At 44.6% G+C, this 13,156-nt stretch overlaps 1 protein-coding gene across 4 annotated transcripts in view; it reads left to right on the top strand.

Annotated features, from left to right (window-relative positions):
- SIAH1 (siah E3 ubiquitin protein ligase 1) overlaps positions 1-13,156 on the top strand; it is a 30,406-nt gene that overhangs the window by 13,469 nt on the left and 3,781 nt on the right. Inside the window, exon 2 of one of the 4 annotated variants that reach the window (XM_089319357.1) lies at positions 12,148-12,284. The exons of 2 other annotated variants lie outside the window; for them this stretch is intronic. In XM_089319357.1, the coding sequence (XP_089175483.1) occupies positions 12,194-12,284 (91 nt within the window). In that variant the 5' untranslated portion in view covers positions 12,148-12,193. Of the gene's footprint in view, positions 1-325; positions 5,480-12,147; positions 12,285-13,156 lie in introns of those variants that run through there. One more of the 4 variants, XM_089319356.1, reaches the window with a different exon arrangement.

The following is a 13,156-nucleotide window of genomic DNA, read 5'->3' as shown; positions in this document are numbered from 1 at the left end:
GGCTTAAAGGACATCACAACACTATTTTGGAGGGAGAGGCATTTTTGCATTGTTTTTCTCTGTGCTGTTCCACATTCCTTACCAATTGTGTAAATGTTCACATTCTTGTTAAGCTGCCTTCTTCCTCTGATGTAAAAGTTGTCATCTTTAGTCTTTCCTTTCCCTTTCTGTAGGGTTTAGTCTTCTACTTACTGTAAGCACTGTGCTTCTTTCTTGTTTTATCCCCTTGTATTTGAAGAGCTTGTCCACCAGGATCTCCCGAGAACATATTTAGAGGAGATAACACTTTTAAAACATTGCATTGTTATTCTGCCTTCAACATTTCTGGGGTAATTTGGGTATAGAATTTGAGGATGATCACTAATTTTCTTTGAGAATTTTGAAAAGCATTACTCTATTGCTTTCTAACTTTGGATGTTGCTGTTCTCAAAAATCTAAAGCTCTTTTGATTTCAATGAGTATTGAGTCTAGTGTGTACCAGGCACTGTTTCTAAGTGTTTGGGATATATTATTGAAACTGACAAAAATCTTGTCTTCCAGGTGAGGGTGGTGGGACCTACAGCAGTAAACCTAAAACATAAGTAAATTGTGTCTCCAGTAAGAAAGGAATCTCTTCTGCAGGGGGAAAGTAGAGATGGTTGGGACAGAGAAGAAAAGAGCACCTTGAACAACTCTGAATTCCAAGAGTTTGGGGAGAAGAGCAGGGTGAAAGAAGCTGAGGAGTGATTGATGAGATAGGGAAACCAAGAGGAAGCAGTGTATCAGGCAGGAGCCAGCGAGCTGTCAACTCTTTCATGTATTCACAACTTCCAAGTTGTGTACAAACAAAGCTGTGAAATCACTGAAAAATTTCTGAGTTACTAAAGTATTGGGTACTGTCTACTAAATTTGTCTTGAAACATTTAGATTATGGATTATTAGATTATGGAATTGACTATTACCTTGTAGATTGTTTTTTGAGTTAAGCACACTTAAATTGTTGTATATCATTTGATCGTCGGGCAATGCATTTTTTTTTTTTACCAGCATATAAGTGTTTCAGTGAAAATCATGATGTTGTTTGTGCTTTGCTTCTCACACTAATTTATGTATTCAGTTCACTTCAGCATTTCTCTTTAGCCTGCCATGTAGAGTACTGTTGTCCCAGCCTGGAGCCAGTGTGACCATAAATGTGAATGGGGCATTCAATTACATGATTGTCAGGTGGTTCAGGATGTGCTAGTACTCTTTTTTAATTTTTTTTTAAATATTTTATTTATTTATTTTAGAGGTAGAGTTAGAGACAGTGAGAGAGTCAGAGAGAAAGGTCTTCCATCTGCTGGTTCACTTCCCAAATGGCTGCAATGGCTGTAGCTGGGCCGATCTGGAGCCAGGAGCTTCTTCCGAGTCTCCCACGTGAGTGCAGGGGCACAAGTGCTTGGGCCATCTGCTGCTGCTTTCTCAGGCCATAGCAGACAGCTGGATCAGAAGAGGAGCAGCCAGGACTAGAACTGGCACCTGTATGGGATACTGTGCCACAGGCAGAGGATTAACCTACTGCACCAGAGTGCTGGCCCCTTGCTAGTACTCTTTTTTAAGATTACTAAATGCAGGAGGGTAAAACCTTCAATTCTTAGAGAAATGTGAAGTGATGCTTACATAGACATGAATTGTAACTATTTCAGCTGAATATAATTTGTTTTTAGTGAAGTTCCATTAATTCTAATACATTATTTCTTTCTAATAAGTACCATTACTTTGCTTCTGTTATTTACTAACAAAGAGCCATCAGTGGTAAAATATATTAGACCCTTTAATGCAACTACCTTGGTCTTTTGTGTTTAGCTTTGTATGACTTTATAGGTTACTAGTGATTTTGATTATACAATTTTTGTTCTGAGTGGTTGTATGGTGTATGTATAGTTGCTTAACTATACTACTATACTTGTCAGAATATGGAGTTGAAAATGTTGCTGTATGTCTTATAGAATGGAAAATATTTTGAGTGAGATTTTTAAAACTGTGCAATGCCAAGATGCAGTAAAAAGGCAAACATCTTATTAAAATATTTGATTTTGCATTTTTAGAGAATATTAAATCAGGGCAATAAACAGTTGTATTCAAACTTGGACACACCTAACTAAGTGAATAGTTAGTATTTGTATGCTTTTACCTAGACATTAGAACTTACTAGATTGCATTAGTGATTGTGTTACAATCCTGAGTGACATAGTTGAATAATTTAATTTCAGGTGTGTTGCAGAGTTTTAGATTACTATCAAATGTAGTAATGGTTATGAAACAAGTCAGAAAAGCCCAGTGGGCTGGCATCCACCTGTTTTTCTTGCACCTTCCTACTTGATACTTTATTAAACCATTAAACATTAAAAATCAAACTCAGATTGGTGGAGAGTTTTGATAATTTTGACAAATTTTTATAAACATTGAAGAAAGGTACTGGATGCTAAATTAAATATTCTGTATTATGTACCAGGATGAGAAGGAGTTTTTGCATACTTTTTAAAGGCTTATTTAAAAGAGATTTAGAGAAATCTGGCTCTGGTCTTAATTTTCTAGTCTTGAATTTACTCATCGGTAAAATGATAAAACATCTGTAAAGTGATGAAACTTCAGAGGATTAAGTAGTTTGTATGAAGCTCTCTGGTACAGTAGGTGCCCAGGTAATACAGTTTCTTTTGTAGCAAACTCTGCCCTCCTTTGGTTTTTTTAAATTGTGAAAATGAACACAGCAGGTTGAAACAGTTTCTAGTATAACCTTATATGATCTTGATCCTTTTATGTAGTGATTCAGTGCAGGGTTTGTAATGAGGCTCTAAACCTCATCAACTCATTTGTTAGCAATATACTGAATTTTCCCATGTAGTTAAAGCCCAGAAATCTGTTGCTGGTGGTAGTTCTGTTGTTTCACAAATGAGAAACACTTTAAAAATAATTAGTGGGGGCCGGTGCTGTGGCACGGCAGGTTCATGCCCTGGCCTGCAGTGCTGATATCCTATCTGAGCACCAGTATTGACTGCTCCACTTCTGATCCAGCTCCCTGTTTATTTTATTTATTTATTTTTTTTTGACAGGCAGAGTGGACAGTGAGAGAGACAGACAGAGAAAGGTCTTCCTTTGCCGTTGGTTCACCCTCCAACCCGGTGTGCCGGCACTGCAATGCGGAAGATTAGCCTAGTGAGCTGCGGCGCCGGCCCAGCTCCCTGTTAATGTGCCAGGGTCCCTGTACCCATGTGGGAGACCTAGAAGCTTCTGGCTCCTAGCTTTGGATTGGCTCAGCTCTGGCTGTTGCAACCATTTGGGGGAGTAAACCAGTAACTCTTGTCTTTCAAATAAATATTTAACAGCAACAACAAAAATAATTAGTAAGAACTAAAGTAGGAATTTAGGTTTGAACTCTCAAAGTATGGTTCAGGGATCCTGGAGCTTCTCAAGACCCTTTGAAGATCAAAACAGTGGTCATAGTGAGATGTGAGAGGGTGGAGTTTTCCAGAGACTACATGACATGCAGTATTGTAACAGATTAAAATGTAGAAATAGTTAATGAGAACTCAGCTGTGTTTTCTTAAGTGAGACATTTGAGATTTGCAAAAATGTAAAACAGCATCACTCTTCTTGATATTATTATGGAAAGTAGTTTTATTAACATTTAACATGTAATGGGGTTTTACATGTTATATAATTTTTTTTTTCCTAAAGATTTATTTATTATTTGAAAGGCAAAGTTACAGAGAGGCAGAGAGAGAGAGAGAGAGAGAGAGAGAGAGAGGGAGGTAGGTCTTCCATCCACTGGTTCACTTCCCAGATGGCTGCAATGGCTGGAGCTGTGCAGATCCGAAGCCAGGAGTCAGGAGCCTCTTCCAGGTCTCCCACATGGGTGCAGGGGCCCAAGAACTTGGGCCATCTTCTGCTATCCCAGGCCATAGCAGAGAGCTAGATTGGAAGAGCAGCAGCCGGGACTTGAACTGGCACCCATATGGGATGCTGGCACTGTAGGTGGTGGTTTACCCACTACGCCACAGCGCCGGCCCCAATAAAATATAATTTTTTGTCTTTCATTTCCAGTGTGGTAAATATCAGTACATTTGGAGGGACTTAAAGTTCAGAGAAAATGGAATTAAAATACTTTGTTGCAAAAAATTTGAAATCCATAGTTTTTTCACAGTGTGCATTTCCCATTAACTTCTTGAAGCATGTACATATAAACTGCATATAAACTGGTATCTTCAGTTTAAAATTTAAAAAATTAGAATTTTATTTTCATTTTATTTGAAAAGCATTGAGGAGAGAGAGGAGGGGAGGAAAAGTGAGTTCAATCTTTTGATCACTTCCCAAGTGCCTGCAACAGCTAGGGTTGGGCCAGGCCAAAGCCAGGAGCCCAGAGCACAATTTGGGTCTCCAGTGTGCTTAGCAGCCACTCAACTACTAGAGCTAGTACCTGCTGCTTCCCAGGGTGCACATTAGCAGGAGCTGGAATTTGGAAGCAGGGCTGGGTCCCAAACCAAGAACTTGGATGTAGGATGCCAGCTTCCCAAGTGGCGTCTTAACAGCTGTGCAACACACCAATTATTAGGGTCCTGAATTTTTAAAAGTTTCAACCAGTAAAGGTAATTTTTTTATTAAATGACCAGATAGGCTTAAAGGGGTTGTGAGTCATAGAGCCAGTCATTCAAACTTCTGTACTTGTAGCTTGAAAGTAGTCAATAAGTAAATGAGTGGACAGAACTGTGTTCCTGTACAACTGTTTACAAAAATAGGCAGCAGGACTGTGGGCTGTAGTTTTGCCAGTCCCTATTACAAAAGGTTCTAGACATTAAAAAGTTTAACTCATTCCATCTGTTTCTCTCTGCCTTTAAACTAAATTTTTTTTTTAATTGTTAGCCCCCTGTGGCATCCTCTTCAGCATTTTTTAAAAGATTTTGTTTATTTGAAAGGTGGAGTTACAGAGAGGGAAGGGACAGAGATGATCTATCTGCAGGATCACTCCCTGGATGGCTGCTTTGGTCGGGGCTGGGCCACAGGCTGAAGCCAGGAGCCAGGAGCTTTGTTTGGGCCTCCCATGAGGGTGCAGGTTCCCAGATACTTGGGTCATCTTCTGATGCCTTCCCAGGTGCATTAATGGGGAGCTGGGTTGGAAGTGGAGCAGCCGGGACTCAGAACTGGCGCCCATATGAGATGCCAGCATTGCAAGGAGTGGCTTAACCCGCTATATACCACAGTGCTGGCCCCTTCCTCTTCAGCTTTTAAAATGTGGTTTCCACTTCAGCAGTATCTCCAAGTTTGCTTTTGTTGAGGTCACCAGTCACCTCCTTGTTGCCTGGGTTGGGACTGTGCCATTACTTTGGCTACTTCCTTACCATATTTTTGTCTTATTTATATAGTTGTATGATAGAAAGAAACTTGACTCCTAGTACACTCTCAACAGATACGTGGAGGATTGCCCCTGACCCCAGCACCAAGCAGTTCTTCAGCAGACACCAAGGTACCCTGTAATTCAGTTCTACCCCTAACCCCTCCTTCAGATGCCAATGGCAAGGCCCAGGTTTGTAAACTGTACTTCCAACAAAGAAATGTCCTGTGACACGTAGAAATCATCCTTTACACAAAGAAGTGTTCTGGGAAGGAAAAAAGCCTAAATGTTCTGAACAGTTTTATTGAACTCAGAATCCTAATTCTGATGGACTCTAAATTGACGTTGCTGGAGACGGGGGTGAAGACATGAGAGTGAAAGTTCAAACTCTTTTTTTTTTTTTTTTTTTTTTTTTTTTTGACAGGCAGAGTGGACAGTGAGAGAGAGAGACAGAGAGAAAGGTCTTCCTTCCGTTGGTTCACCCCCCAGATGGCTGCCATGGCCGGCGCGCTGTGCTGATCCGAAGCCAGGTGCTTCCTCCTGGTCTCCCATGTGGGTGCAGGGCCCAAGCACTTGTGCCATCCTCCACTGCCTTCCCAGGCCACAGCAGAGAGCTAGACTGGAAGAGGAGCAACTGGGACAGAATCCGGCCCCTGACCAGGACTAGAACCCGGGGTGCTGGCACAGCAGGTGGAGGATTTGCCTATTGAGCCGCGGCGCTGGCCGAAATTTCAAACTCTTTAATGACACAGTTTGTTCTGGCAAGCAGCCCCCATTTTGAGGCTGTCCAGGAGTCCCCAACCCTTAGTCATTTGTTAGAGACAAATTGCAGATTTTACAGAGTTTGAGGAGCTGTGTGCCAGGAGACAGGGATAAAGATTAAATGTAAATTTACTATAAATCCTGATATTGTTCTTGCAGGGTTTATAATATTTGCATTTTACTATGTAATTAATGCCCACAGCTTAATGTTAGTTCTTATTTAAATGTCGTCACAAACATAATCTTTTTGAAACAATATCACCTTTTTTATTTTTATTTTTTGAAGACTTATTTGAAAGGCAGAATTACAGAGAGAGGGAGACAGATCTTCCATCCTCTGGTTCACTCCCCAGATGGCTGCAACAGCCCTGGGTGGGCCAGGCCAAAGCTAGGAGCCTGGAACTCCATCTGGGTCTCTCAACGTGGGTGGTATGTGTCCAAATACGTGGGCAATCTTCTGCTGCCTTCCCAGGCCCATTAGAAGGGAGTTGGATGGAAAGCCGAGCAGCCAGCACTCATATGGGATGTCAGCGTCCCTGGTGGCGGCTTGACCAGCTGCACCACAAAGCCAGCCCCAACATGATCTCCATTTCTAAATGACTTATCTTGCTTGATTCATTAACTGCTCTGATTTCTTCCTCAAGGTTCCTGAGTGTTCTTTGATGGTTAAGCATGTCTGCCTATTGCCTTGTTTCTTTACTTGTTACAGGAATAATGCAAGTTCTTTGGAGAATATAGTAAAAACAAAACATAATTTATGTTAATGCTGCATATGTGAGTTTCATGGCTTTCTACTTAAATCCCTGTCTTTCCTTGACTTCAGAGCTACTCTCCTTTCCTGGTTTCCTTCTAGTGTGTTTTTCTTTTTCAGTTCTGCATTGGGCTTCTGTGTGAACCAGCAACATTGGCCACACCAGAGAGCTTGCTAAAAATGCAGACTATCAGGCCCAGCTTCAGACCTACTAAGTCAGAATCTGTGTTTTTTTTTTTTTTTTTTTTGGCAGGCAGAGTGGACAGTGAGAGAGAGAGACAGAGAGAAAAGTCTTCCTTTGCTGTTGGTTCACCCTCCAATGGCCGCTGCGGCCGGCACACTGCACTGATCTGAAGGCAGGAGCCAGGTGCTTCTCCTGGTCTCCCATGTGGGTGCAGGGCCCAAGCACTTGGGCCATCCTCCACTGCACTCCTGGCCACAGCAGAGAGCTGGCCTGGAAGAGGGGCAACCGGGACAGAATCCGGCGCCCCGACTGGGACTAGAACCCGGTGTGCCGGCGCCACTAGGTGGAGGATTAGCCTAGTGAGCCGCGGCTCCGGCAGAATCTGCATTTAAAAAAGCTACCTAAATGATTAATAAGTGTTTAAAGCATGAGAACCATCGCAGTCTAGGGCTGCTAACTCTTTAGTGACCCTTTAAATCTTTAAATATTGAGATTTATCTTCTATGCAGGCTGCTCTTTATGTTTCCAGAGAGCATCCTACTCTCCAATCCTAATTGTATATCAATGCCTTATTTATTTATTTATTTATTTATTTTTTTGACAGGCAGAGTTAGACAGTGAAAGAGACAGACAGAAAGATCTTCCCTCTGTTGGTTCACCCCCCAAATGGCCACTATGGCTGGCGCGCTGCACCAATCCAAAGCCAGGAGCCAGGTGCTTCCTCCTGGTCTCCCATGCGGGTGCAAAGCCCAAGCACGTGGGCCATCCTCCACTGCCTTCCTGGGCCACAGCAGAGAGCTGGACTGGAAGAGGAGCAACTGGGACAGAACCAGTGCCCCAACTGGGATTAGAACCCAGTGTGCAGGCGCTGCAGGTGGAGGATTAGCCTAGTGAGCCTCGGCGCCGACCTCAATGCCTTATTTTTAAAAAATATTTACTTGAAAGGCAGAGTGACAGAGCAAGAGAGAGTGGGCAAACAAGCTTTCATCTGCTTGTTCACTGCCCAGATGGCTACCACAGTCTGGACTGGGTCAGTCTGAAGCCAGGAACTCCATCCGGGTCTCCCATGTGGGTAGCGGGAACTCTTAGTTGTCTGAGCCAGCATCTGCTGTTTGCCAGAAGCATCAGCAGGGTGCTGGGTGGGAAGCCTGGTGTCCGGGATCCAAGCTGGCACTCCACTGTGGGAGGCAGGCATCCCAGCAGCAGCTTAACCAGCTGCACTACAGCACCCACCCTGCTGTGCTCTGCTTTTTTTTTTTCCTTTTGTGATGGCTTATCTTAAATATCTCAGTTTCTGTTTTTCACTGTATTTATTATTCATATTATAGATGTGGCATATTACCTAATAGGTTGTGATTTAGTATATGCTATGTTGTAGCAGGGTGCTGACTTTGGAATTTGTTTTGATTATTTACTTATTTGAAAGGCTGAAAGAGAGATCTTCTATCTGTTGGTTCACTCTCCAAATGGCCACAGTGGCTGTGGCTGGGCCAATCCAAAACCAGGATCCAGAAGCTTCTTCTGGGTCTTCCACATGGGTGCAAGGGCCCAAGGACCTGGGCCATCTTCCACTGCATTCCCAGGTGCATTAGCTGGGAGCTGGATGAAAAGTGGAGCAGCCAGGACTCAAACAGGTGCCTATATGGGATGCTGGCATTGCAGGCGGAGGCTTAACCTGTGCCACAGTACCAGCCTCTGGCTTTGGAATTTAAAAGCTAATATATTTTTCTTTTTATATGTATTAGTTAGGATTTGCATTTTTTCTTATTTACTGTGCCATTGCCTTTATTTAAACTTGTATTTTTATAGCACTCTGTCAGGACCTTTACCTGATAAGTAAAGTTTGGGAGTTGTTGGCAGTCCATGAGCTGCCTGGGTTTTTCCTTACTTCAGATCATCCATTTTACTAGCCTCATAACTTTCTTCCCATAGCTGCAGTTATTGAAATTATCTGCAGGAAAACAGGTGCTTTAGGGCAAAAATTTTTTTTGAAAATTCCTCATTGCTTTGCTACACTTCTGAAAATTAAAAGTTGATTGTTCAATTTGTTCTAGATCTGGTGTGATGCAGTGAGTTAAATCTCTGCTTCTGATGCCCACATCTCATGTGAGAGCACTGGTTCAAGTCCTGGCTGCTCTGCTTCCGATGCAGCTTCTACTGATGTGCCTGGGAAAGCAGCAGAAGATGGCCCACGTGCTTAGGTTCCTCCCATCCCTGTGAGAGACCCGAATGGTTTTCCTGGCTCCTGGATTAGCCTTGCACAGCCCTAGCTGTTATGGCCTTTTGGGGCATAAACCATCAGATGGAGGTCTTTTCTCTTTCTCATTCTCACTCTGCCTTTCAGATAACTAAATCTTTTAAGAAATGTTGTCTTTGCCTTTATTTATTTTAGATTTAATTATTTGAAAGGCAGAGTTACAGAGAGGGAGAGAGAGGGAGATTTAGAGAACTTCCATCTGCCGGTTCACTCCCCAGATAGCACAGCAGCTAGAGCTGGGCCAGTCTGAAGCCAAGAGCCAGGACCTTCCTGTGGGTCTCCCAACTGCCACATGGGTGCAGAGGTCCAAGGAGTTGGACCATCTTCCACTGCCTTCCCAGGCTACAGCACAGAGATGGACTGAAAGTGGAGCAGCTGGGACTCAGACTGGCGCCCATAAGGCCATCTTCCATTGCTTTCCTAGGTGCATTTGCAGGGAGCTGGATCGGAAATGGATCAGCTGGGACTTGAACCGGTGCCTATATGGGGTGCTGGCGTTGAAGGCAGATGCTTAACCTATACTACAGTGCTGGCTCCATCAAAAAATTTTTTTTTAGAAAAAGCAGAGTTAGAGATGGGGAGATGAGTGCACACACATGGAAATCTTTGATCGTGTTTGTTCATTCCTCAAACGGCTATAACAACTAAAACTGGGCTGGGAACCCCATCCGCGTCTCCTGAGTGGGTAGCAGGGGTCCAAGCATCTGATAGGAAGTGGAAAGGCTGGGATTGGAGAACCACTGTGTTCAGTGTTCAGTGCTGGGATTGCAGGAGGTGGCTTAACCCACTGTGCCACTACATTGTCCCCAGGGTCTATTAAAACTGTATACCAAACTAGGCTTGAGATGTAGGTTTTCGGAAGTGTGCGTAGTGATATACTCTTGCTAAGTTACAGATTTTTGATAATTTTGGAGTCTGTGGACTTATCTTAGTGAAATGTAATTTTTGTGATGTATTTAGTTCTTTGTGAAACCAGTGTTAATAATCATTCTACCTAGTCGAGAAATGAGGTTGAGTGGGTTAAAAATTAGTTGAATGGTGGTTGGTTGTTGGAGACACAGTTGATGACCTGTATGAGTCTAACTAAGTATATAGAATCTGCCAGTCCTCAGTGTCTAGTTGGTCTCAGGAAGTGAGCTCAGGTGTATACTTGAATATTTGAAATATGTACTACCTTCAGGTTGCCCATGTTAACACATTCCGGGCTAGAAGTGTCCATGTTTGAGCGAGTAAGGGAGCCTGGGTTTGAGGATGACTCTGGAACACTGCGCTCCACTGCGTGACTCAGTTATGAACCCTGAGGGTTTGTCTGTAGATGACTGATTTTCAGACTGTGTTGTAAGGCTCTGTATCATCCTTTGAGGGTTTGGCAAACAGTGAAAAATATTTTTTGCTTGTGGATAATCTGTCTTCCTCTTTACTTGCTGTTTATGCATTTGGGTTCTCTCTCAATTCTTCTGGAAGAGCTTCACTGCCGAAATATTTGTGAAGTCTCCTGGCTGTAGAAACTGAAAATCTAGAATGAGTAGGTATTAGAAAGTAAAAATACGGATCCTAGTAATTTACATCTGCTGTGGGCCAGACAGTACCTATTTTCAGTTACACTTGTATTTCTGTTCCTGCTGTTTGTGTAGCCTAATTAAAATGAGGTTGAGGTGATTGAACACAGGACATTAATAGGGTGGGGAAGTGATTAGAGCTAAAACTTGCTGTGGAAAGGAGGATAATCTACAATTCACTGAACTGAGCTTGCTCCTCAGCGCCAGCCCTTGCCGAGCTTAAAGGCTGCCCTGAGCATGATGTAATGACAGGTTAAACCTCTGAAAGTGGTAGCTGATGCAATGCAAATCTGAGGCCCACAGGACTTTATTGGGGCAAGGGTAATGCTTGTTTAAAAACAAAACAAGCCATTCGGAGTTTAATGAGGCTGTTTAAGACGGCTTTCCCAGGGTGGGAGAGAACCGATCTCTTTGGAGGTTGAGAGGAGTTTAATGTGGCTTGCGTGTGTTTGCTGCTCTCCCTGCAGTCTGACAGAGAAGGGAGTATAAAATAGGCTGCCCACAGGGTAGACGCGGAGACGTGAGTTTGAATTGAGGAGATTTGGTAGTTCATGCCTGGCAAATACTGTAGTAGATGTGAGTTCACACGATTCACTTGGAAGGATAATGCGTGCCAGGAGCGCTAGTCTGGACGCAATTTCCCACTCTGTGTAGCTCTTGGATTGAAACCGTATTGCACTGTTCTGACCCCTCAGAAACATGGTTCAGCCTAAAATTAACTGTCGGAAAGGCTGGAGCGCGAGGGCCCGGGCCGCGGCAGAGCTGCCCCGGCCTGCCGCCAGCGGTGGGACGGCCCTGGGCCGGAGCCCCGCCCTCGGGCAGCCCGGCCCCGCCCCGCCCCGCCCCGCCGGGAAGGCAGCCGCCGCCCTGGGCGCGGCGAGCCCTGGGCCAGCCCTGGCGCTCTGGGTGGGAGCAGGCTGCCCCGGCCCGGGCCTGGGCCCCTGCCCCCTGACCCAGGAGCGGCTGCAGAAGACTCTCCCGGGTGCAGCCCCGGCCTTCACCCGAGCGTGGCGGGAGCCCAGCTTGTGAATCCGGAGAAGGCAAACTTGGGAGGCCGACGAATGCTTAGGGCTCGGAGGAGGACAGCTCAGCCATGGCTCCCATTTTTGGAGACGCAGGCGAATTTGAGCTCACGGGGAGGTGTGGTCACCTCCTGGGGCGGAAAGGCTTCATTTCTCCACCTCCAGTGTGGTGCTTCTGAGAAGTGAGCGGCTGGGATGTATGGAGCCTGACCTCACACGGATTTGAGTCTCCTGTGCGTTGGATCCTAAGGGGCCTCTGTTACAGATTGTCTTGGCTTCTTGGGGACACGCGATGTGCTGCCTGACTTCTCATGACCGGAAAGCCCACCCTACCTTTTCTGTACTCCTGGAGGGGAGTCTTGCTCACATGTTTCCCAGCGGGTAGGACAAGGAAGAGAAAAGGTATTGGCATGAAGAGACTGGGTTGCTGGAACAAATTTGAAAGCTGTGATTCTGTGGACTGACTGGCTTAGGGAATGGCTGTGCATATCGCAGCTCTTTCTGGGCTTTGCAGTGACGTTTCATTTGAGCTGCTGTACTTTCTCTGTTGAGATCAGACTTGCACGGGGCTGCCCATGGCTGCCGCTGCAGGGCCTGCTCTCTGGCTGGGATTCCTGTGCTTGTTCCAGCTCCACCTGGGTTGTGCCTTGGAGCTTTGGGAGGTTCGCAGTCGCTGCCTTGTAATACCTGCATACACAGTGACCGGCTGCACTCCACTTGTTTTTCATACCAGGAATAGGAATCCAAATGTGATTTCTACATTCTACAAAATAAAGATATCGTCACGGGAGCCTGAACTCTCGATAATAAAGATGTATTGCTAGGTCAAGAAACAGCAAACAAAAGTGGTTTTCTTGCTCAGTAGCTGTATTATGTTAAATACAAACCACCCTTTGTGGTTAGCTGCTTTGAGAGGCATTGGTAGCTTAAGATGTTTTGCGCTTAAGGAACTGTTTTCCAATTATTTTTTTGACTTTAGTGAGCAGTGTAAACTGGATCCTGAAATAAGCAGAAAGCATACAGAGATGAGGTGCTTGGGCAGGGCTAAAGCCCATTGTTTCACAGGTGACGTGGAATGGATGGCTCATCCTTTGCACAAAGACTCTACTCAGGGAAACTGCATTCCAGGAGAGCTCCTCTGTCCCCTTTCTCCAGGGACAGAACACCTGGGTTACACAGGCCTTCTGATGGCCTTGCTTCATGTCCCTGTACCTCTCTAGGATGAGCCATGTAGTGCTGGAAGTCTGATATGTTTTTGCTTCTCTTTGAACTTT

The sequence above is a fragment of the Oryctolagus cuniculus genome, chromosome 18 (assembly GCF_051225735.1).
Source record: "Oryctolagus cuniculus isolate XC-2025 breed Fujian yellow rabbit chromosome 18, ASM5122573v1, whole genome shotgun sequence".
Taxonomy (NCBI): Eukaryota; Metazoa; Chordata; class Mammalia; order Lagomorpha; family Leporidae; genus Oryctolagus; species Oryctolagus cuniculus.
This window is presented reverse-complemented; position numbering and strand designations above follow the sequence as displayed.